The sequence below is a fragment of the Mixophyes fleayi genome, chromosome 10, assembly GCF_038048845.1.
Source record: "Mixophyes fleayi isolate aMixFle1 chromosome 10, aMixFle1.hap1, whole genome shotgun sequence".
NCBI classification, from domain to species: domain Eukaryota; kingdom Metazoa; phylum Chordata; class Amphibia; order Anura; family Limnodynastidae; genus Mixophyes; species Mixophyes fleayi.
Window position 1 is genome coordinate 16,622,762 of NC_134411.1, and position 27,526 is coordinate 16,650,287.

At 38.1% G+C, this 27,526-nt stretch overlaps 1 protein-coding gene across 1 annotated transcript in view; it reads right to left on the minus strand.

Moving 5' to 3' along the window:
- The window catches only part of LOC142103786 (SITS-binding protein-like), an 82,222-nt gene that overhangs the window by 33,000 nt on the left and 21,696 nt on the right, over window positions 1-27,526 (minus strand). The window contains exon 2 of the mRNA XM_075187991.1: window positions 6,260-6,431. Coding sequence (XP_075044092.1) covers window positions 6,260-6,431 — 172 coding nt within the window. The remainder of the gene's footprint in view (window positions 1-6,259; window positions 6,432-27,526) is intronic.

Here is a 27,526-nt window from a genome sequence, read left to right on the forward strand (position 1 = left end):
GCTATGAGATGGAAACCATAGGGTTTAACTTCACCTCAAGGGCTTCCTCACCCCTGGTTAAATGGTTCACATGGTACGAATTTTTCTTAGGGTACAGACCTGTGTCTGCCACCTAACTCTCCCATGCTGTATACCCCTCTGTCCTGTTTTCAAAATTTATTTTTATGGTTGATTGGGTTTAATACGGCCAGTCTCCGACTCTTACCCCCCTGTCTGTCTCCCTCCCCCTCCCCCTTGAAGTCTTTGTCTTATGTGTATTTGAATGTTTCTTGTGTTATTGTTTGTTGTTTCTTTTTTGATTGTTTGTTCTGACTGATTTATTGGATCTACATTAGGCACTGTACTCTGTTGTAACTGCCATGTTTGTTACATATTCTTTTACTAAAAACTTAATAAAAACCTTTTAAGTAAAATAAATAAATAATTGTTTTGGTTGATGCGAAAACCTTTTATATTATCAATCTTCAGATATATTCTGGAAAGCAGCCTGATGGTCCGTATTCCGTCAGTAATAAGCCATGTTATGTTGTAGATCATATTGTGCAGCCCATTTCCAAAACTAACCACAATATTACATTTGATAACTGGTTTACTAGCTATGAATTAGTCTCCCATTTACTCAAAGAACATAGCTTGACTTCTGTGGGCACTTTGTGTAAAAATAAAAGACAAATTCCTCCTGAGTTGACTAAAACCTGTGGTGGAGATGTTTATTCCTCTAGATTTGGCTTTCAAATAGATGTTACGATTGTGTCCCAAATTCCTAAGAAGAATAAGGTGGCTTTGCTTATGTCACGTCTACACCATGTTGAACAAATTGACAAGTTAACTGGAGAAAAGCAGAATCCGGAAATAAATACATTTTATAAATTGACAAAAGGTGGAGAAGATGTTGCAGATGAGCTTTGTTCGACGTATGATGTGAGCGGCAATAAGAGAAAATGGCCACTGACAATTTTTTATGCCATGCTAAATATGGCTGGAATCAATGCGACCACAATATATAGACATAGTAGTAATAGTGTGTTGCAAAAACAACGTAAGTAAATTCACGTAAAACGTAAATTCATCAAAACCTTGGGTCTTGTTCTCCTAGATGAACACTTGAGCACCCACAGAAGATGTATTTAATTTACCTAGAGAAAAGGGCAAAAGAATTAGAGCTTTGACTGGAATCTTCAGAGGAGCCCCCAGCAAACGTACCAGAAGTTCGAAAAAGATGTCAAGTGTGTCTCGCTAAAAAAGATGGTAAGACCACTCATACATACCAAGTGTGTTACAAATGTATATGCCCGGGACACCAGATTTTTATTGCAGCGATTACAGTGATAATCTGGGTGAAACTTGTCACTATTTTTTTATTCGAAATACCACCTTCAATAGTTCATTATTCCAAATACACTAATAATCTTCTAAAATCATTCTTAAAATTTCAAATCAGGCATAAAATATACCATTTCATAATGACCCACCTCAACATCTGTGTAACAACTTTCAGCCACAGTGATGCTGGGTTAGTGTCTGGTTAGTGTGCTGTCCATATTCCTATTAGATAGATTATTGTAATGTTCTCATTCACTGCTATTGTGTTTTAATACATCATCTATCTTGTTAGGTCAAAAAGATTTTATCATATTATTTGTTTAATATTTTAATTACTGCAAACATCTCAAACACACACACACATATATATATATATATATATATATATATATATCTATAATATAAATGTCTAGTGGCGTGTGTTAGTCTGTCTGTGTGTGGAAAAAATAAAACCAAGCTGCAGCGCCACCTGCTGGGCGGAGTTATACACTGACCTACTAAATTCTTAGTGTGTGTGGAAAAAAAAAATCAGAAAGGGCTGAAATTTGGTATACTAAGATGTTTTTAATTTGTTCATTTCATTTGTTAATTGTTAAAAGTGTTTATAATGATTTTAAAAAAAATATATATATTTCTTGAAGGAGAAGTGACAGTTGGGAGTTGTTGGTGGTTGCCGGGGGTGACAGTGGGGAGTGGTTGGTGGTTGAGGCCTGGGCTATGGCCCAAATGCATGACAAGAACCTTTTTAACACCTTAAGTAGCTTGATTTGACTAGAATGCATGAGTATCATGCACGGGTTAACTTGTGTATATATATATATATATATATATATATATATATAGACCTCTTATTAGAAAACTGTCTGAAGATGATACATTTAGGATGAATCATAATCCCTATCAATAAAAAAACTAAACAATTAAAAATTGGTATGAGAATCTTTTTGAAATTACCAAGAACACAATTGCAGTGAAGGAATACATTACATTAATCTATCTAACAGAAATATGGACAGAACAGTAACCAGACACTATAAGGGGCATATTCAATTAAGAAGGGAGATTGTGGTTACGTGCGGCTGCGCACTTAAATTGCCAATATGGTACAGCCCAATTGCCGATTTCCCTTCGCAATCCTACGGGGTGCAAAGGGAAATCAACAAAGTTGCGTTAACGGGAAGCGTGCAGCCGCCTGTAACCGCAATCTGCCTTCTTAATTGAATATGCCCCTAAAGACCTCAGAGAAGAAGTTCTGTCTTTTCCCCTGTTATAAAATACTTTACTTAATTGCAAATCTTTATCACTAGTTCTTTAATTTTATATTTCGCTTTGGAAAAAAATATATAAAAATAAAAAATCTGTAACATTATTTTAAGGTTATTAAAAATAAAGTTTTAAATATTTTAAAATTGATAACACACTGTATTACCAGTCATGGATTACTGAGTGCCTCCAGTTACATAACCCACTTTTCAACCCTTTTTAGATAATAGTAGCTAGTTTTAGTTACTCCAAAACAAGTGCATTTTTGGCTACTTACTTAGCATATCTTTCCTTTGCATTCACAAATCCACAGCTGAAAGGAGAATAACTCATAACATGAGAACAACATTGAAGGGTACACAAAAATAGACTTGAATTCAGGCATCCGGAAGACATATAGACACTAGGCGCCATATGCTGTATCCTGGCTTTCAGCTAGACAATGATATGCATTTGTATTAATAAAATAAACTCAGAAATTACATTTAGGTTGAAGTCAGAGTGCAAAATGTTTATTTGCATATTTTATTCTGTTAAATCTGAAACGGAACACTGTGAAGTGTGAAGCATAAATTGTTTATTTATTTGTTTATTGTTTAATTTTTTTATTTATAATTATATAATTGAAAAGCAGGCATTATGTTAGTGGAACCAATATATCTGATATCACATCCTAATAAATTTATCAGGAATTTGTAGCATTGTTGTGACACAATGTGGTACTGGGTACAATAGTACAAGTCAGGTCAATACACTGCCTACTTCTCTATCGTTCACTCCCATTTAAACTGACTTTTTTCCTTATCTCTTTCTTTGAGTTTCTTGTGTGATATATATTATGTTTAGAGAATTTTAAGTGTTATATTTGTGGTCACACTTTAGAATATTAAACAAATTGACATATGTGTGCTGAAATGTGTGCCCAGCTTCTATTGTGCACCCATTAAAAGTAGATTGTGTTGTAATCAAGGGCTTAGCAAAAAGTCCTGTATTTCTGGGCAAAGTAGGAAACACCTTGACATTTGCAAGTTTAGTAGCTACTTTATATATGTTTTGTATTTAATCAAATCATGTTTTGTGACTTCCAAGATGATCCTTGCACACATATGTGATCAGTAAGGGGCCAAACTATAGAACTATTGATAAAATTTAAAATACTTTATCATTATCTATTTGGTCATAAGTAGATGTTAAAGCTTTGCAGATTTCTAGTGAGGTTTTTAAATCAATACTTTTTATGCTATGGGTACAAAAATGCAAGGCATTAGCTACCAGCGAATTAAGTCTGCATTACCCTCTAGCCAGAGGTGCCTAGGCTACAAGGTTAACAACCAGTAAAAGCAGTGGTCTTACCACTTTTTACCTCCTGATGTCTAAATAGCTCTTCCTCTTGTTCCCTTACCCCATGTTGCAGTCATGGATTACCACATTGACATATGATCAGGTGCAGACAACGTATAAAGTAAGTAAAGTGGTGAAGGTACTAATGTAATGTAGTGGGGACTATTAATGTAAGTTAGTTGGGGATATTAATATAATGTGAGGGATATTAAGGGAATATCAATGTAATGTGATGGCTGATGGGGGTCGTTTAATATTAGGTCTCTTTAATTAGGTCTCTTTAGAAAATGTGTTAGGGCTAGTAATGAAATGTGGAATAATTGTATGCACTAATAATGCAATATGGAATCTCTGTATAAAATGTGGGGGCTAATAACATGGGGCTAGTTGGGGAGAAATAAGCCTGTTTATTAAATGTAAATGCTATTAACTTAATGTTGGAGCTGTTTGGAGGGAAATAAATGGGCGGGGGGGAGGGGGGTAATATTGCCTGACTGGTTTGGGGGCTAAAGTTTACACTAGTTTCTCAGCTTTGCAGGTTGTGAAAATTACCTATTCCTTTTACCAAACAAAACCAAAGGACCTGGCCAAGCAGCAACAGAGCATAAGATTCCAGCAACAGCTGGAAGAGACTATTCTACCTAACTGTTGGTGCGTTGCTCAGGAAGGGGGAGCTGTATGCATCTAGTAATGGTGCTCACTCCCCTGCTCCATGATGTGTACATACTACTGGTGATGTCATCAATGGGAGTCATTGATGCACTGCACAAGTTTTTTCCTACATGAAGTAGCCCTATTTGACTGAACCAAACAACAGGTAGCTCTGTAGTGGGTGTAGTGGGGACAAGGGAAGAATATTGTGGAACATATGTGACAACTGAAAATATACACTTCTCAATTCTCCCCTTGTAATATATGACCCCTGCCCTCCCATTGACATGCAATAAAGAGAAGAAGGGTGGGGTCATATGTAACAAGGCAAAGTGGATGTTATAATGCAACCCAGACCCAGGACAGAGGTGCATGTACTACTCAAGTTTCATGTCATGTATTTATGTGGCAGGTGCATGGCGTGTTGCATAATATGTGTTTGACATGTAGATGAGATTTAAATGTGGAGTGGGGGGGCCGTCATGTATATACATTGTAGGGCTCCATATAATCCTATATCACCACTGAGATTACACCTAAAAAACATTAAGAAAGATTATACACCTGGATCAGATGGAATCCACCAACACATGCTAAAGGAACTAAGATCAGTAATTCATAAACCACTTTTTCCTATATTAATAGATTCAGTCATAACTGGGTCATTAGGAAGATCTTATTCATCAGCACATCAGATAAGCCCTAAATGTGTTATATTTTTGGTACAAGTCTATTGTGCTAATTTAATATATATTCACTTATGAAACCTGATTCTGCACTATGTGTGGCGCTTCTGTTTCTTTTTTTGTTGTATCTAGGTTGTGGCATTTGCAGATAAATGCCTTAAAAGATTTGAAGCTGCCTACTTCTTTGTGGTATACAAAGGTTCTTCATGTATGGTTTTTATTGTTGATATAAAGCACTTTATGGTTTGTTGTTAATTATAAATCACTTATTGGTTGGCACCTAGCACATTTATTGCTTATTTTTTTGTATCACTAAACAGTGTAGGGGATCTGCATTTTCCACTAGCCACAATATAATGGGGTTTGTATTGTCCACTAGCTGCCATAAAGGAGTCTGTCTTGCATTGTAGGAAGAGCTCTGACCACTATTTTCCAGTTATGAAGTCTGTATCGTCCACATTAATGACCAGTGAATGAGGTGCATATAATCCATACCAGCCACAAGTGAATGAGAAAGGGTGAGTCTTGTATATTGATTACCACATATGACATTGTACAATGGTACTGCATTCAGTGATAGGGCGCTTTTCTGTATAGTCTCCTTAGTGTTATAGCTCTTTAAAATAGCAGTCTTCACACATCAGCAAAGTCACTCTGAATTTTACTCTGAATCTAGATCAGTGGAACTGGCCATTTTACAGAAATGAGAAGTTCCAGCAATACAATCTTTGGGCGTTGCTTTTCCTTTGCCATTCTACAGAATGCCACTACTGTGTAAATCCGCATCTCACAGAAATTGTATGGCCCTACCTCCATTTTTTTCTCAAGTTATTTTCTTGTATTGCAAACTAGGTTGTAAATTTATGTTTGTTTTATCTCACTGTATCTCAATGTCACTGTAAAATAACATAATAATGATCATGCAAGGTCATCACCACATTAATATAGCACTGCAATAGAACATTGTAATGAAAACACTGCTGTTTTCTTCTTACCTGTTGATCCCAGAAAGTATCTTTCTAAAACAGACCCATATGCACCTGGACTGGATTTCAGGTTGCTGATCACAAATGGTTGTAGAGCCACATTTACACTGTTCATGGGCCAGTGCTGAGCACTGAGACTCGCTCCTCCATACCATGATACATTTGTCATTGAAAAGCAATCCTGAAACAAAGCATCCAGTAGATTATATGCAAAACACATAATAAAATTTCACTTTTATTGCCTAAGCCAAGATTTTGGTGGTAGACTTCATGCAGGTATTAGTGTTCATTGAGCTCCTCCTTCTTTATTCGTTATAACACAGGCATGACGTCTGTCCAAGATGCCAAATCAAGGTGTACAATAATACCAGTTATAGTAATATCAGCACTAGTGTGTTTAAATACTGTTGGATATATAAGTACTAGTAATTAGAACACTTAACTTTCCTCAAGACCATTCCATATACTCCTTTATATAATTTACTTTTACTCATATGCACTATAAGTTTGTTACACCAAAATTTGTATTTTTAAATATAAGTCATACTGCCGCTATTGTTTAATATGATTGAAAACTGCAGATTTAAATGATAGTTTTGCTTCTTCCAAACCAGCAGTGGGGGTTCTGTTATTATAGTATGCATTAAGCAGTTTTAGAGTTGCTCCACATTGATTAAACATGTAAAGTTGTGCAGCTCAGACTGTGCTTTGTTCAGTTCCAAAAGAGTGACACTGAACTCTGGCTGGGGGACATGGCTCTAGGGTACTGTTGGGCTTCCCACTTGATTTTCAGGTATGGTGCTATTGAAAAGCTATAAGGTGGAACTGCCAGTATCCATGACAGTGTCATCAGTCATGATGTAAGGCTAGTCACCTGACCATTCAACAGTAGTTATCTGAACAGAGATAGCACAGTAAGGTTCTCCAATTCAGATATACCAAACTTCTAACTAGACCAAATGGAATGTGGGGTGAGGTGCAATGTGGTGCACATAGAGCATTGGTTTATCCTCTTTGTATGCACAGTTTGGGTCTCATGTAGTGTTGAGCGCTATTTGCAGCCCGAACTCACAAGTCAATGTGAGCTGTAAAAATTATGCTCTTAAGTGGTTATGTTGAGCTGTACATATCTTAAGAAAATACTGACCAAGATGACCAGAACGTTAGGCAGAAAACAACATATCTTGGTAATCAAAAATCAAGTCACGGGTCAAAGGTTCACCTCTACATCTGAAATAATGAGTCATTTTGAAAAGTTCTGTTCACTGATATCTGAGATGATCCCACTTTAAATTTGTAGCCTCTAAATAAAACTAAGTTACCAAAGCTCATTTCAGCTCAAACAGAACTTCTCAATTCAGACATAATAGAAAAAGAGGTGTGGGGCATGAATTCATCACTTCAAAATAACAAATCTCCATATCCAAATGGCCTGAGTAGTGAATTTTATAAAATCCCACACATTTATATTGTATCTATCTTAACTACACTATATCTGATATTACACAACCTTACTTTACAAATTTTATTGAGGCTCAGATATTCATTTTCAAACTTAAAACATATCCTCTCCAGGATTTTAAAATTCTGGCTAAAGTTGTGGGACAAAGGACTCTAATCAATTGTACCTAAACTCTTTACACTTCACCAATTGGGCTTTATTCACAACACATATTCACTAAAAGGTGTGAGAACAGCTATTGCATCTACAGAGGTTGCTTCTAAAAAAATATTAAAAAATCAAGGAAATGTTACTGAGCTACACCTGCAAAGAATATTTGAAAAAAGAGAGTTTCGTCATACAGTCTCTCAATTCATAAAATACATAAATGCGTCCCCAGTTACCTCTCTTTTTATTAATCAAATATTTGGTACACCAGTCACAATGACCAAGGGCACTCAACAGGGCTGGCCATAACCTCCCTTACTTTTCAACTCAGCCCTTGATCGTCTAATTAGATTTCTTCAATCATGGAATGGTTTTAATGGATTACTATGGCTGACACAGAAATCATGCTTACAGCCTTTTCTGATGACATACTACTCTATACATCCAATTCCTGCCAATCTCTACATCTCATGTTTTATAAAATGAAGGCATTTGTGTTGTCTCCAGTTTCACTTTTAATCAGGAAATGATAATTGCCATATCATTGGGCTCCGTGACCTGTTAGGCTTGCATCCTAAGTATAAACTAGTGTGACAATTATGTACTATTGTTATTTTTTCTTAATATTCAGGTATGACAATGTAACAAATATGTAACATTTAATGAAAATCTCAACGTGTGCTTTGCTAAATGAGTCTGAACCTATACAAGTGTCAATAATCTTTTGAAATGAGCTAGAAACAGGGATAGATAAGCATCTCTGATGATTTTTTTTTGTATGCAGAGGATGTGGACCTGACCAGTCAAGCAGAACGAGCAGAGGTGAGAACTCAGGCCCTGTGAAAATTCCAGATCTCAGGACATCCATAACTCACTTCGGAAAGCTCTGTGTCATTTTGGGAATCAATCTGACTTAATTGAAAATGTAATTCCTAAGGTGGAGATAAAGAGCCAAGTAAGAAGGGTTTATAATCTTCATTTTTAGACATTACAGTGTGCATTTTCATGAGGGGGTCTATCAATACTGAAATGTCACATATTTCTCAATTGTGTTCCCTCACACACGCCAAGTCTTAACTAGTAAATAGTGCTCTGGTTTTATTTCCTATTTTATTTCTGAAACTTATTTGTGCAACTTATTGTATGTCTTGTTATTAACTTTTTTGTAACTAAGCCTTGGAGACATTTTTAAGATTAAATACATTTAATCTAGTGTGTTCTCTGTGATTCTTTGTGAACTTACGAAGCCCTGGAGGCACATACTACATGTGTATGTGATTTAAGTGTGAAACATTAATAAGTGGTTTTAGTGAATGTAAGAACACCACAGTAAATTCTTTGTGGCGGCAGAAAAGGCGTATTCATTGTTAAATGACTAAGGTGACGCCAGTCACAGCCAGCTGTTCAGATTGCTGTATCTGAGACAGGATGGGTGTTTGTGACAACTAGCAGTAGAGGTCTTCACCTTAAGCAGCCACCTTTCCCATAGAGCTCATTTTGCTTACAGGTACTCAGATGTCCCCAAGACTTAACTCTTAGGTAGTAGGAGCTTATGTTTGGAGACTTTAAAGCAGGTGGTAGGATGAAGTAACTGGAGTATCATAGACAAGATATGGTTGTGGTTCTGTAGCAAGCAGAGTTAACTGGAACAGGGCAAAAGTCAGGACAGGTTGCAGTCAAGGAGAATCTGAATTCCATGCAGAGGTCAGGGGCTATCAGCAAAGAAGCAAAGTCCAGAAACAAGCTGAGATCACAACAAATATCACAAATAACACAGAATATATAACGTCAGGGAGGGTTTGCCCTCCCTGCTTAAATAGTACTTTTTGCCGATCCAGAAGCAGGGCTGAGCCCTGCACTAATAAGCCCCACTGTCAGGCACCATCCCTGTGTTTCTGCTTCCGCATTAGGACTGCCTCCTCTGACCCAGCCGCATCTGGTTGCTTGTCAACCAGATGCACTACTCCTGGCCGCCTGAAACTATCACGCTTCTATGCAGAAAACTGGAAATCACAGCTATGGAGCCCAGAATATTATGAAAGCATAAGATGTTTTTTGAACAGGTATAAACCAGAGAATACAGGAAATGTTACAAACCAAGTATTGCAGATACTGAACAAGGATTTCTGAGTGAAGCTGAAGACTGGTAGTAATAAGGAATACAGCTGATGCAGGTGGAATGACTGAGTGGAGAGAAATCCGGTACAGAGAAGTCAGCAGTAGCATGTAGAAGCCCCATAGAACAGGAGAAACAGGAGAGCACAATTAAAAGGAACATCAACATAACAGCAATGACCAGCACAGCAAACTGGGAGAAGCAGATATAAATAGTGAACCACCAGTGCTGGTGATAATTAGTGCAGCAAGTTAATCCCTAGTAGTAAGAAGAAGCAAGGCACAATAGCAGCACCTTTGGTGGATAAGAGGTACTGCCGGATATTACATTCAATGTAACTAGTCCAATATATTCACATAGGCAGGAGCTCCCAATACAAAGCAGCATGCAGATGCTATGTTGCAGAAAAGATGAAGACAGATCCTGACACCAATGAGCATGCATGTCCCGTTGCTAGGTGCCGGTTGTTTGCGTCACTGCCGCAGGTAATCATGTGATCATCTCTCCTCAATTGATACTCGGCTCTGGTACAACTAGGGTAACAGAGTATTGGGTCCCCCTACTCCAGCACTACTTATTTGATCTGCACCATTTGACTCCAGTGTTTGACCTCGGCTTCCCTGTGACCTCGCTACTGCTCATCCCTTTTGGTTTTAGTCTTATTCCAGTATTTGACCTCGGCTTCTCTGTGACCTCGTTTCAGTGTATCGTTCTTGGTGTTATATGAATTTCTGTTTCTGACATGGCTTCCCTGACCTCACTTCTGGATCACCCCTGTGTTGATTCTGACCGCACAGTTTGACCTGGATCGCCTGACCATCACTTCCATCTATTGCTTTGCTGGTAACTCTCTCTGAGGACTGCAACCTGCGCGTCTCCCGCATGCAAAACCCAAACTACCTTGCTGGGATCCCTGGAGAAGCCCGGATGCTTGTTAGACTCATGCACCTCACTGTAAAGAAGTGTCAATTGCCATCTTAGTTCCAGAAAGTGTGACTCCTAGGAGGTGATTAATTAATTTATATTCAGAGAACCTGTGCGCCCAGCTGTTTGACAGCTTGCTGGGCGCGGCAGCAATGGAGTGAGCTGGACACTCAGACCGGATGTGACGTCCCAGCTGTCAGAGCAATAGTCGGGACTCGGAAGAGAGAGGGCAGGAGGGCCGTCGCGAGCAGCGTGGAGACCCGTTACATGACTATCCCTACATAGAGCAAGTATATGAAGTTACCTTGGGCCACTGCATCTTTAATGTACTTAGACATACAGGTCCCCAAAAATATTCATAATTCATACTCTCCTAACATGAGTAAAATCAAAGCGGTGATAGATAAAATGAATAGTTGGAAAAATCTGTCATCTTATCTGGGTTGTAGCAATTTAATCAAAATGATCATATTTCTTAAGTTGTTATATCCATTGACTTCATCTATATTATTTACTTTTAATGGCTAGTTGCTGCTAAATATTGAATTTAGGAAGTTTTTATGGCAAAACAAGTGACCTTAATTTTAAACTTTGTAATTATGCAAGTATCCTCAGATTTATTAGAGACTGGACACATTTCAAAGATAGCTATGAAATTGAAACTGTAAGCAGGCTTTCATTCAGGATAGTTTAGTAGCTTAACTACGTACCCATAAATCTGAGATTTCCCACAGATGTCATGGATAACCTTTCATTAATGTTCTCTTGAAAGTGTGTAAGGCTATTCATAAGAAATATAATCTTAATAGTCACCATACGCTCTTCCTTTCACTCTTAACGATTACCCAGATCATATAAAAATATGGTAAAACATCAACCCAACTATGTGCAATTCATCAGGCTCAGCATTATGCAAATACCTCAATCAAGAACCTTTCCTCTTCAGATTGGTGTAACACTTTGAATTTTACATTGTTTAATCCTTTAACAGATAGGAGAGACAAACCAGCCCACTACAGAAACCTATGGTTTCTTTTGACTTTTCAAAAGTGAACAATGGACTTTGTTATTGGTCTGAAATCTTTCTGTATATATCTTTAGAAAAACTTTTTACTCCATTGTCAAATTCTTTTTCTACACTTGTTGCTAAAACATATAGAGAAATGTTTCTTAATATTTACCATCAAGGGGTATCTCCCCCAATAAAGGTACATTAGTGGATGTCCACTATCTTGACCTTGTTTTCTCTAGACTATGCTCAGTTTCTGATATCTTTAACACTCCTTTCCCTCTCGCTGATCATCATCTTATCAGCTACACGCTCACACAAATTTCTTTAACCTCTCTACTGTCAAACTCTACCAAGCCTCCTCATACCTGCAGGAATCCTAATTCTATTGGTTTTCGACAGTTTTCCACTTCTATTCAACGCCTTCTCTCTCCAATTTCTCCATTCACCTCCCCTGATATGGCATTACCTCATTTTCACCAAACCCTTGCAACTGCCCTTGATCAAGTGGCTCCAGCGACTCTTCATGTGCTGCATCCTTCTTCGTTGTCAGCCATGGCACACTAAAGTAACATGAAATCTTCAAAAACCTTCTCGTAAAGCAGAATGTCACTGGCGGAAATCTTGTACCTCTAATGATTTCTTCACATATACTGCTATCTACCACTCCTATCCAAATGCTCTGGATACTGCTAAACAAACATACTTCCAATCTCTCATATTTGCTCAGACTTCTAAACCTAAAAGCCTAAAAAGGCTAAAAAGCACATTTAAATCTCTTCTTAACCCTCCAACTCAAACCCTACTACCACCAGTGCCCAGAACCTTGCTTCCTACTTGAAGGACAAGATTGATAAGATCCTACTTGGTATCATCCCCCTTGACAAGCAATCAGCTCAATTCCCTCATAGCACCCTCCCCTCTAACACCCTATCCCCTTTTGATTGCACAAAGGAAATGGAAGTATCTACTCTCTACTTATTTTCCTACTCTACCTCCTGTCCTCTTGACCTTATAACCACACAAATTGGTAGATCCCTGTCTCCTGTGCTCATTCTACCTCTAACTAAAATCTGCATTCTGTCTCTCTTTACTGGTATCTTTCCATCACTATTCATGTTTACAGTGATTACTCCTATCCTGAAAAACCAAAATTCTGACCCAAAGTCTCTCTCAAATTACTACCACATCCCTCAGCTCTCATTCCCCTACAAGCTTCTTGAGAGAATAGCCTACACTCGTCTCACACACTTTCTTACCGCAAACAGCCTATTGGATTCTTTTCATTCAGGCTTTCTCTGTAAACACGCCCAGAGACTGCATTGTCCAAGGTTGTCAATGACTAGATTACAGGTAAAAATAAAGGTCATTACTCTCTTCCCATTCTCCTGCATCTCTCTGCTGCATTTGACACTGTTGACCACTCTCTCCTCATTCAAACGCTACAATCCTTAGGCCTTCAAGACACTGTCCTATCCTGGTTCTCTTCCTACCTATCTAATCGCTCTGCTTCCTTTCTCAGTTGGAGTACCACAAGACTCAGTCCTTGGTCCTCTGCTGTTCACTATCTACACCATTTCTCTTGGACAACTAATTAGCTCTTTTGGATTTCAGTTTTATCTCTGTGTGGATGATACCCAAATTTATCTATACTCTCCTTTTTTCCCCCATTTATCTCACCATCTGTTTTGTCTCGTATTACTGACTGTCTTTCTGCCATCTTTCATCTTGGATGTCCTCTCGCCAACTCAAACTCAAACTTTCAAAAACATAGTTAATAATGTTCCCATCCACCAACAGAAGCTTCCTGCCTAATATTTCTATTTCTGTTGATAACATAACCATAAATCCCACCACGCAAGCTCACTGCCTAGGTGTAATCCTTGACTCACAACTATCCTTTGTTCCCTACATAGACTCTATATTTATATCATGTTGCATACATCTAAAAAACATTTTCAGCATAAATATAGATCTCACACAAGACACTGCAAAAATATTTAATTCATGCACTCATCTTCTCCCACATAGACTATTGCAATTCCCTCCTTACTGATCTTCCCAAAATCAGACTCGAGCCCCTACAATCTAGTTTGCATGCAGTGGCTAGACTGATTTTCCTTGCAAATAGTTCTTCCTCGACTATTGCAATTTCCTCCTTACTGGTCTTTCCCAAATCTGACTCTTACCCCTCCTATCTAACTTGCATGCAGCAAATCGTTCTTCCTTTGCTGAGCCACTCTGTCAGTCTTTACATTGGTTACCTGTTTTTCAACATATACAACATTTAATTCTTCTATTAACAAACAAGGCCACAAACAAATTTGCACCAACATAACGCCCAACTGGACACCTCCATTCTGCACAAGATCTGCAACTCTGTTCCACGCTTGTCCCAATTACAGGACTTTTTTCGAGCTTTACCCATTTTGTGAAATTCCCTCCCTCACACAAAAAGACTTTCCGCTAGTCTTCAAATCTCCAAGCGTTCTCTGAAAACCCACCTCCTCAGGCAAGCTTAGACTATTCCTCAACTGTCCCCTTAATCTCTCTAGGATACCCTATTACCACCCTCTATACAGTTAGCACAAGACAACAATTCTGTGACCAACATTGCTGTGTGAGTGGATCATATAGTCCACTATGTACTTCTTACCTTTGTATTCTAGCTGGACCGCTTACCCTCATGTATCAAACTCCAATTGTCCCATAAATTGTAAGCTTGTGAGCAGGGCCCTCTTACCTCTCTGTTTGTATGTATTACCCAGTATTGTTTTAATTAATGTTTGTTACCAATTGAAAAGTGCTACAGAAGTTGATGGAGCTATATAAATAAATGGTGATGATGATAATAATGATCCTCAAAGCTAACTAGTGATAGTAAAAAATATCTACTATATAAATGCCTAGTGGCGTGTGTGGAAAAAAAACCAAGCTGCAGCGCCACCTGCTGGGCAGAGTTGTACACTGACCTATATATTTCTTGAAGGAGAAGTGACAGTTGGGAGTGGTTGGTGGTTGCCGGGGGTGACAGTGGGGAGTTTTTAACACCTTAAGAAGCTTGATGAAGGATGTGGCGATGAAGATGAAGGATGAGGTGATGGATAAAAATGATGAGGTGGTGACATGTGGAAGTAACGCTCTTCCCCTGAGGAGGCCTGGGCTAGGCCCAAATGCATGACAAGAACCTTTTTAACACCTTAAGTAGCTTGATTTGACTAGAATGCATGAGTATCATGCACGGGTTAACTTGTTATTAATCATTACTGCAGTGGCTAGAAAGTGCATACTTCAATGTGGATACAGGAACAACCTCCCACTATCTCTTTGTTAAAAAAAACAAGCTACTCCATGTTTTTAGAATAGATTGGGTGAAATCATTATTACCTAAAACATTTTTAAAAAAGATTATTTAAGATATGGGAGAGCTTTATTGAAACTATCTTATATAATGAAATTGCAAATACATCACTGCTTTAAAATAAATACTTGGTATGAGCTGAGAAGTTTTATTTAATATATCTAGATTAGTGATCAAAATGGAAATTTAGAAGCAGCGTTATGTAAAATGTAAGTGAATGGAATATGATAATTTCACAGTGAAGACTTCAGGAGAAGTGGCGGTATGTCATATCACTGTATACCAGCCCACTTTGACCACTACTCTAGAAGATAATCAATGAACCTGGAAAAAGAATGACAAGGATGTAGTTAATATATAGAAGCATTCCTATAGTCTTTGTGGGGTGCTATAATGTTTTATAAAATGTATTGCATGACAAGGACCTATATTATTTACAAAAGGGACTTGATTGCAACAAATTATTTAGAATACTGTTAATATGTAATGAGGATATTGACCACAACTGGTGCCATAACTTTTTCCCAAAACATTCATCAAACTGTAAGTTTACATGTGTATTTCTACTTATCACATGGACATACTTATGTTATATACTTTTGTTGTTAAGAACTTGCTTCTGTTGCATTTATTATTTGCTTTTTAAAATTTGTACTACTCCAATAAAAAAAATCATGAATCTATTCATATGTTTATGTAAACAGATTAACAGACAGATGTTAATACACATATATGAAACATGTATATGAATGTGTATATATTAGAGATGAGCGGTTCGGATTATGTGAAATCCGACGTTGATGATCCGAGTGAAACCAAGACAATACTCGGTTTCTCCCTCCAAACTCGGATCTCAAAATGAGGCAAAACGCCATTTCCGGCAATTTTGTTTTTGCAAAATGTGCGCTATATATATATATATATATATATATATATATATATATATATATAGGCGTTCCTCACTTTTTTCAGTGCAACAAACAGATTTCTATCTTTTAAAAGTGAAAGGTTTTCTACTGAAAGTAATCTTGTGTGGGGCAGTGACAATAAATTTTGAAAAAAACTGTTTTTGCGTGTGAGATTCAGCAGCAGTTGCACACCCCAAAAAAACAATATGCTGTGATCTTTTCTATTTCTCAATACATTTATATTTTGGAAGGGTCATTCAGTGAAATCTATATTTAAAAAAGGGAGTTTTTGTTAGACGGTTTTGTCTGGGCATTTTCGACATTAAGTGATCGCATGTAGAACATTGCAGGAGCTGCAAAAAAAAAAAAAAAATTCATCTGCCATGCCACCATCTGAAGCAAGCCCATTGGATAAATTAAATAACAAACACAAAAATTTTGTAGGGCGCAAGACCTAAAAATGTTGAAATGCTACGTACACACTACATTTGAATCTTTATGCAAGCAGTATGGAGAGTCAAGAGGCAGTAGCAATTGTCATTGCTAGGAAAAGCTTATGAGCAGGATGGAGACAGGAGAAATGGGGCCAAGAGCATGCCCCCCACGTCCATTCAGAATGCAGAAATAATTTGATTTAAAAAGTTGCACGCCCCGACTGCTTGTTACCAGCAGTAGCAGTAACTGGTGCCATAACTATTGGCAGTAGCAATTGTCATTAGATGGACAGAGGCAGATATTTACACAAGTAGATAACCAATTGTAAAGAGCTATCTAATTTGCTCCCGCAATATAAATAAATGAGTATGCTGACATATAAATATGGCCTGCAGCCCTACTACATCAATTGAAAGATTAGCCACACAATACATTGCCAGAGAATTCATCTGTTGCCAAAAGCATGACTTTCATTACCTTGTCAATATATATATATATATATATATATATAAATGAGAATGCTGAGAGATAAATGTGGCCTGCACCCCTACTACAACAATTGAACAATTAGCCACACAGTATTCATCGGTTGCCAAGAGCAGGGCTTTCATTACCTTTTCTACTTATATGCTCTGTGCCATAATGCTGTCTTTCTAAATCAACCAGGGGACTCGTGTATAGGGAGGGAGGAAAAGTAATTCCCGGGGTAAGCTTCGTCCAACCCCGGTGTAAAGGGGACTGCCAGAGACTTGCAGCAGAGGTGGTCCCCAAGACTCATGTATATAAATATATAGAAGAGACAGTTCAGATAGGCCAATAGTCACCTTTCCCACCCACACATGCAAGTATGTATAATGCTTACATTGATGCAGATTTGGTTGCCCAAACATGTCTTAACAATGCAATTGAAATTCCACATTCTGAGAAATAAACAGAACAGATTTTGGACCTTGCAAACAATACATGTATAGATTGAGTTTTGATGCCTGATGATTTATGCTATGTGGGGTTAGAGAAGTTTGGTTAATTATTTTTTTCATTGAATTGGAGAAAGCAAATGAATCAGTGGCAGATTTATAAAATCCTTAATTAAGACAACAGTGGTAAACTATGGACAGCGGCACATGTAAAAGATGATGAGAGGGCAAATTTTAAATGGTGCAAGTAACAATAGCATTATCCTTGCAGTGAGGAACATCTGTACCGTAATGCTGCCTTTCTGAATTAAACTAGGGGACTGGTAAATATTTATGTGGGAGGGAAGACAGAAACATCATTGCCCCGGGATAAGCTTTGTTCAGGGCCGGGGTAAAGGGGACTGCCTGAAACTTGCAGCAGAGGCGGTCCCCAAGAAGGGGTGCACTCAATCCTAACCCAGGGCAACCTTGACGCCTCATATTGCCACCGCGTCCCGCTAATGACTGTCAGCCAGTTTACGCTGCTGTAATTAAATTAACAGGCAGAGGTCATTGGATGGACACTGGTATAAATGAACAGAGTTAGACACTTTGGAAAGTAAATAGAGAAAGGTGTCCTGCACCCATACTACAAAAACTAAAAGATTAGGCACACAATACATTGCCAGAGCATTCATCGGTAGCCAAGAGCATGGTTTTCCTACCTTGTTTTCCTTATAGAATCATCGTCAGTTAATTATGTATTGTCATTAATTCTGCAGCGCTGTACAGAGAACTCAATAACATTAGTACCTGCCCCAATGGAGCTTACGGTCTAAATTCCTTAACACACACACACAGACCAAGAGAGACTAAGGTCAATTTAATAGCAGCTTTATATGCTCTCTGCCGTAATGCCACCCTTCTGAATTAAACTAAGGGACTTGTAAGCATTTATGTGGGAAGGAGGGCAGAAAAATCATTGCCCCAGGGTAAGCTTCGTCCAACCTCGTGGTAAAGGGGACTGGCTGAGACTTGTAGCAGAGGTGGTCCCCAAGAAGTGGTGTACTCACTCGGATGCCCTGCTGCTTCCCAGCTGGTAACAAGCAGCTGGGTCGTGCAGGTTTTTAAATTAAATTATTTCTTCATTCTGAATGGATGTGGGGGGTATGCTCTTGGCCCCATTTCTCCTGTCTCCATGCTACTGATTCCTGCTCATAAGCTTTTCCTACGTTGAGTTAAGTCCTGGGGGCATCCGAGTACCTGTAAGTTCGTCCAACTCTACAGGAAAGGTGAATGCTATAGGTGAAGACCTCTCCTGATAATTCTAAAAGCTTATGACAGTTACTAGGAAGCCGTAACATCATAAAGGATTATATCCTGGGATCAGTGGAGAAATGGCAATCTGACCTTCCACTGTTTGGTTTTGCTATTGGTTGTTAGCTGATTTGCATTGTTCTCTCTGTCACCATTTTTGTTTCAACAAGAACTGACCTTTTGCTAAATTTACATTGGTGTCCATGTGGTTAATTATTTATTCAGTTGCAGTAATAGTAAGTCTGAATATGCAAAGGAAGTTTGTGTGCAATGAAAGAGAGGTATCAACACTATTCAGTTTATTCTTGTTTGAATTGAATCAGAGAAAGCAAATGCAACGATGGCAAAGTTATAAAATCCTTCATTAAGACAATTGAAAATGTGGACCGTTGTGGAGGGATCATTAGAGAATAGATTTGAAATGAATGTTAGTGCTATAAATAGTAATATAGGATCAAAAACAACACAAAATCACATGATTTTACCTATTGTTCACAATTTTTATTAAATCCAGCCCTGAAACCAAAACCAAAACACATGAGGATTTTGTCCTTTTTTTAAAAAAAGATGTGAAGTCTTAAATATCAATTGTGCTGTAATTGTTTTGATATCACACTCCCACAATATTTTACAATATTTGCCCTATATTTGCTGAAAGTCTCTTGCTTCAACATTGTCCATTCAGTGTGAAAGCTTTGTGCATTGTCTACAATACTGTCCTGATCAGGATGGGAATGAGAGCGATTGAGTGTTATGATGCGTGCACTTTCCAAGATGGCAAAGCTTACACTTATTGACCAGACTGTCACTGACAGCCAGGAGAGGGGTGGAGATAGTTATGGCATAGCTCAGCAGTGTGCGTCTGAAATCTAAACATAAAATGACTGCACAAAGGTATATTACAGTCAAGAAGTAGTAAAGCTATCACAGAAACCAGGATAGATTGTGGAAATTACAGGTTTGGTGTCAGACACTTGTGCAGTCCTGAGAGTGCATAATTCTCCCCTACAGAGTTGAGAAGATGTGCCCATATTACAATATATAAAAACAGTACTATTTTATTGTGTTCTTAAAATATAAAAACACAAAATGGGGCCACAGCTTAGTAATAAACATCATCAGCAATACACTGTATGCAACAGATATCTCACAAATATAATGGGCCTCTAGAATTTAAAAGTCTACTTAGGTGGAAAATCCCATATTATTATTAGTCTTTATTCATATGGCTCCACAAGGTGTCTGCAGCGCCGTACAGATTATATCCATAGATCCAAAGTTGATTATCAGGAGTTGAAATGCACTTTCTAAAGGATTGGCTGACTCGTTAATGAGGAGTGAACAAAGTCAATATGGAACTGAAACGTCCTCTGGTTTAATTGTGCTGAGCAAAAGCTCCTACAATATCTCAATCAGTCTCCACAGATAATCAGAATTGCTGGGAAGGTAAATCCACCAGAAATGGAAAAGCAAGGATAAGAGGTCACATTTTATCAGTAGCTGTATGAGTCCAGGGGGTATATTTACTAAACTGCAGGTTTGAAAAAGTGGAGATGTTGCCTATAGCAACAAATCGGATTCTAGCTATCATTTATTTAGTACATGCTACAAAATGACAGCAGTTTAGTAAATATACCCCCTGGAAGGCAAATGTGTTGATGGTTTCCTTAACATGTTTTAATGCCCTTCTTTCAGAAGGATAAGACCAACAGAAGAGAGTCCAGTATTTACATGTGCAACTTCCAAAAGCTGCAAAGCGTTTATTGTACCCAGTGTGTAGCATGGGGTTTTTGCGATAGACTAAAGTTTAAACAAATTAAATCTTTCTATCTAATTAATTTAATTGTTTAAATGGATCTGCCTTGTTGATACATTTGCTCAATGTATCATCTATGAACTTAAGAAACTCTGTATTATTGAGAAAATAAACTGAATCAATTAACTAGTGCTGAAATCTATGTGGTGGCAGATACCAAAACCCCTCTGCCTTTGGGAACCTATTTAGGCTGTGACCTTATATGACCTCTTATTAGCTTAATTATGACCAGGTGCAAGCCTGTATTACAAATCCATCTTAAGCTCTTACTCTTTTCTTTCACGCATATTATGTTAAGAGTAAAGATGTTTTTAAATTCCTCTTTTTACACAGTTACTGATGCACGGTACAATATGACTCCGTTTTAATTACTTGGTATTTACTGATTGTAATTTACAAGTGGCAACAAATGCCCCCTGTGACCTTGTGGGAAATTAGTAGGCAATTCAGATCATGTTTTAAATGACACATGCCAAAAACATACTGTATCTATCAGGTATCATGATGATTGAAATCCAGAGCACATCCTGGTAATGCTTCTCTACTTGAATTCCAGATAGTCAATAAAAACCGCTACAAGTTTGTTTGTAATTATAGTAGTCTCAAATTCCAAAAAGTGAACATTAGTTCTATTAGATATAACAAGGGTCTAAAAAGCACCTTGCTTGACAGCTGTTTAGAGACCATGGGGCCTGATTCATTAAGGATCTTAAATGAAGAGGATTCTTATTTCAGTCTCCTGGACAAAACCATGTTACAATGCAAGGGGTGCAAATGAGTGTTCTGTTTTGCACATAAGTTAAATACTGACTGTTTTTTCATGTAGCACACAAATACTTGATAGCTTATTTGTACACTGAAATTTAAAGTTGATATGTGTGTGTTACATGACAAAAAAAGTCAGTATTTAACTTATGTGCAAAACAGAAAACTAATTTGCACCCCTTGCAATGTAACATGGCTTTGTCCAGGAGACTGAAATAAGAATCCTCTTCATTTAAGATCCTTAATGAATCAGGCCCCATGAACTTATATTCATTGAGGAATATAATTTTAGACCTCACCTCTGTATTGTTTAGGGTGCGAGACCTTCCATGGTGCAGCACAAAGAGATTTATGGGGAGATTCAATTAATAAAAAATATGCACACGGCCAAGGAGACATCACGCGTATATTTTTTCGGGAAATATCCGCTCATTTGTGCTTGCTGGAAGCAAAAATGATATTGTTTACTGTGAAAATTATAAAAATGAGCAGCCACGATGTTCCCAGGGACATAATGGCTGATTGGATCTCCCCCTTAGAGTAAAAAAATTAAAACTTTTATTTTCAGTAGTAGTAGTAGTATAACCCAGTCCCTGCTGACTGGTATTCAGTGCAGAGTTTATTCTTGAGACCTATTTACAATACAGTTAGAATTTTAGTGAATATTATACACTACATAGAGCATTCCAGTGACAGATTTAGAACACAAAGATCATTGTAGTGACCACTATACAATACAGAGATTAGTCTTTTAACTTGTATGCAATACAAAAAAGCATTCTAGTGACTAATACAGAGAGCATTCTAGTGACCAACATCCCAAATCTAGAACATTCTTTGAAACACTATACAGTACAGAAAACATTACAAACCATTATACAATACAGAGAGTATCTTAGTGACTGATATATAGTGCAGAGTACATATTAGTGGCTTCTATTCAACACTGACCCTATTCTGGAGGGCACTACGAAATACAGATCTCCCAAATCTTTGTTGATGTTACATTGCAGATACCAATATTTCTGGAGGCATTACAATGCAAAGCCCCCAAATTTTTGGGGGCTTTACAATACAGAACCCAGATATCTGGTGGCATTACACTGCAGTTTCAGTTTTTCAGTAATAATACAATGCAGACAGGCAAATCTCTGGTGGCCTTGCAAAATAGACCCGCCTAAGAAACTCTCTTGTGGCTTTAAGATGCTAAATCCCAAATTTCTGTTGGCTGTATAATGAGGACCTCTAGCTTTTGGTTACACAATACTGACCCCAGGGGGTAAATGTATTATACTCCAAATTCTGCAACTCGCCAATGTTCGGCGAGTTTGACAGCTACTCTTAAAACGGCAATGTCTTTAAATGCAAAACTTGCCCATAAAGGCATTGCCATCTTATATTTAGCTTTCAAATTCTCCGAATATCGGTGAGTTGCAGAAATCAAAGTAAAATACATTTACCTCCAGATCTCTGACCATGAAACAATGCAGACCCCAGATCTATTGTTGCAACACAATGCATACTCCAGACCCCAATAATTTATTCACCAGTCATGTGGTGCTGCGCTGTTTTTGGCACACTGGAAAAGTTCCAGGAAGCAATTATGCCATGTACATGGCTCCCTAAATTCTGATTGGTGACTAGCCTGTGCTAACCACCAATCAGAATGCTAGGAGCAATCTTCTAACTATGACCACTTCCTGACACAACTGTAGTAGTGGCAGGTTGGAGTAACTTGGTTCACAGTCTCCTGGTCTCATGAAATCCAGAAAATGCTGTTAAATGTGGGAGGCTCCCAAACAATGATATGTCTGTTGTGATTACAGTTAAAGGGAGCTACAAAGCACTACAAGCTACAGGCTGTATATATCTTAAGATGAGTGCAACTCAAAATATAGACATGGAAACACAAGTGTGCAGACACATCTTTGCTCATACTCTAAATCAGGCACAATGTCTATATATGCAAATCCACTCTTGTCCAGTAACTTGTGTTAGTATTTAATGAATATTGCAGTCCAGACTATAGACACAAATTTCTAAATATATTTGCCAGTCTTACCAGTAGAGGTATAAGAGTGTGCTTATTATGCTAAACCAGCACCCACTACCTTTTGCACACTATATATATTGCAAGCCAATTGGAATGGCTGTTGACTTATTTTAGGGTTCTTATACATTGATTACAGAAATGAGCTATCTCTTTTTTCTATGATTCTATGATCTTAAATAAATACAAAACAGCTTGGTGACTAATGGGTCTATTTGTATCATGCCGCGATAAGGCTTACTTTTTTATTGCCGATTATCATGACGATAAAATATCCACTATCAACGCAATATTTCAATGAAATATTGCACCCTAAAATTTATAATACTTGACTTTTTCATCCATGATTTTAAAGAAATTCTTCTAAAGTTTATGATTTTATGGATCTTTTGTTTGATATTTTCTTATGCGTGTGTTTGCTATCATTTGCACAAGTGATGTTGGCATTAAACTATGTCCCACGAGTTCCCCTTTCTAATGATAGCATTCTGTATTGTCTTAGTATGTATGTGCAGTATGAAAGGGCCTGAGTCATTAAGGAGAGCAAAGCATAAGAAAGGAGTAACTTTGCACCTGGGCAAAACCATGCTGCATTGGAGGAGGAGGTACATTTAAAATGTGGGTATATTTGGGATAGGGCATGTCCTACAACAACTTTAGATTTCAGGGTAAAAATAAAGCTATCAAGTATTTGTGTGCTACATGAGAAAACAGCCAGTATTTAACTTATGTGCAAAATAATAAACTAATTTCCACCCCTTGCATTGTAACATGGTTTGTCCTGGAGAACATTTACTTTCCTTAATGACTTAGGCCTATAGTATTTGTCCTGCATGCAAATAAAAGTTTGCATTTGCACCCCTTGCAGCGGAAAATGGTTGTCTCGGCTGCAAATTTCACACCCGGGAAAACTTTTCACCTAACTCAAAATAAGCCCCCATGTGATCTAACAGCGATTCCAAAAAGCAAACTATATAACACTAGTAGTGAAATCCCATATTTTCAATTTGCACTTTACTTGTTAAGCACTAACTAATATGGGTCAGTGAACATTTCTAAGCACTTCCATCTCTATGTGAGGCATGCTTATGAAATATGTAAGCAATGTTCTTTTTCAGCAATGTTGGTAATTTGTCTAAAGGAAAAACATTGCCAGTCGTGTCCTCCTTTCACCACATCTACACATTCCCTCTACCATTTGTGCAGATCTTTCATTCCTCTAATTTACTTGAACCATCTCCTATAGGTCTGCAAAATAATTTGTTTACATTATCTATCAATACCTTGGTGTGGGTGGTGACCTCTTGTACTGAGCACAAAGTCTAAATTGGGTGACAGCTTTTAATTTACTTGAGTTATGTTCTGCCACCTGAGAATTCAGATAAAATAGTCACAGTTAAATGTAAAGGATACAATGCACATGCTTTAACAATAAGTTATGATTTATTTAAAAAGAAAATTAACACATTTTTTTAAATTCATATACTTTGATTGTCAGAGCCATAACGAAACATTTTAGTGGCCTCGGCAAGAGAGAACGCTTGCCTGCTTATCTGCTTATTCTTGTCTTCTTTGCCTTCTATCTGGCTCTACTCTACTGACAACGTTGTGACGTCACAGCCAGAGGCAGACCCAGTGAGCTGTGGGCCTCAGTGCAGGTAGGAGGGGAGGTATTGGCTGCACCAATGAAAGTTTCGCCACTGATCACAACGCTGCAGAGAACAGGGAGTTGGGCATCATTTCCTCTGTCGCCAGGGTAGGTGATGACCTGTGGTGCTGCCCTGTGTCAAACACCACATTCCTATTAGGAATGGTCACTGACCCCCGTGTTTTGGTATTGGTTTTGGATCTGTATTAACTTTATGTTTTGGTTTTGGCAAAACCTCCATCATGTGTTTTGGTTTTGAATCTGCATTTAAAAAGAAAAAAAAAATACAAAAAAATGCTAAAATCACATAATTTGGCTGTTTTTTTGTTCCTACATTATTAACCTCAATAACATTAATTTCCAGCCATTTCCGGTCAATTTTTGTCAAGTGACAAGAACACTGCTACCCCTCCTGTTTCTGTATAGTCAATGGCACTGAGCAACAGTGGCGGATCCAGCAGGGGCTTGCTGCTGACGGCTGCACACTGTGCAGGTCCGTTCAGCATTGACAGTGTGCTGCCCGGCTGCTCTGATTGTGTTTTAAACACAATCAGAGCAGCGGGACAGCACACTGCCAATGCTGAACGGACCTGCACATACTGTGCAGCCGTCAGCAGCCTTAGAAATTAGAAAGGGGGCGGGGCCTAAATCACCCCCCCCTAAAATCGCCCCGGGTAGAGCAGTTGCCTAGATCCGCCCCAGCTGAGCAATGGCACTGGAGACTGGAGAGTGGCAAGAACACTGCTACCCCTGTTTCTGTGTGAGCAATGGCACTCGATCTCTTGGAGAGGGAGGTACTTATGGAATCCAAAACACACGAGATCTGACAATACAACACTAACGTTTTACCTCGATTCAGATCCAAGGATGTGTAAACATACTCGGATTGGCGATGTTCGGGGGTTCAATTTTTCGGAAAACCGAGCATGAGCACCTCTAATTCCTATATACCTGGAGTTCTGGAGCTTGGGCAAATAGCAGGCACCCATTGTGACCCTTATGCCCTGGGTAGTCGCAGCCTAATGCTGTGGGCTGGCTCAGTTCCAAAGGATGTGGTTTGGGACCAGGGTAACACCAAAATACCCCACCTACCTTGACAATTATTTTAGTAACATCTGAACCCATGAGGCATCATATGGGAATAATATAAGATTCTAAGCACTATAAGGGCCAAGGCCTAACCAATACACCATGATGATAGGATAACTAGGTATTATCCCACACTGCTGGGGGAGTGGGGATTAGTGCTCCTAACTTATTTTTATTTGCCTATTTTTTCTTTTTTATCTAATCTCTTCATTTTTTAATATAGTATCCAACATCAGTGACTGTATAGGGTAAATCACAAGTTAGTAAGAGGTAGAAGATGACACACTGAATGGAAATAAAACCAGGTTTAAGAACTCTTAAATTTCTAAATCTCATATAGGCTTAAAATAACCATATCGTTTACAATAGTTCTCTACCCTCATTTTCACACAAAAGTGAATTAATTTGCCACACATTCTTTAATAAGGCATCGGAATTTTTCAGTCATGCTGCCTGTCAGCCTGAATGCAAATCCAATGTACCCATTTAAGTCTTTTTTGTGTCAAGACAGGATTAGTCAGATTTAACAATTCACATGACTTCTTAACAAGTGCAAAAGATTTAACAGAAAATAGGACTTCGAAGTTCACACAAAGATGATCTTGACAAAATAATTCTCATTATAGAATGTAGTGCTCTAAGGCCAGAATATATTAATATAACCCAAACTTCATAATATGATTTTAAACATCCATTATCTTTATGTTCATTTAAAAATTAAACCATGCTCAATGGATGGTTATAAAATTAAAATGACAATATATAAGACCTACATTAGAATTTTTATACACATTATTTTCAGGCTATAGCCCACTATTCAATTATGTCTACAAAAGGCTGGAACAGAGCAGGAATAGGATCTCTTGTCTGGAAACTGCCATTCAAATAGTTTAAAAACCACAAAGAAAAGCATTAAATAATTAAATGTTATTTCATATGAAGGTCTTACAGAGAGAATTGATCGCCAAGTACAGAATCTTCCCTAGAATTTCTTAACAGAGTTGCGTCTGGCAAACAACCATATTATCGCCCGAGGCCAGGAGTGGTGCAAGGGTTCTCGGTGCCTTAGGCAAAGCTTCAGTCCCCCCCACTCCCAATTACCACTTGGCCACTCACACACCTGACATTTGTAAAATAAATACAGTAACTCTTACCTCCTCCTGGCTGGCTGGTAAGGCTGCAGTCCAGATGCTCTAGTGTCCAGATGTACTGATGTCTGACGCAGAATGCTGTCCAGGAACAATCACAGGATTTATAGAGGGGGGGCTCCAAATGTTAGATTTCTGAACAAAGCAAAAAAACCCTTGTTACCTCACAAATGTTACATACTGAC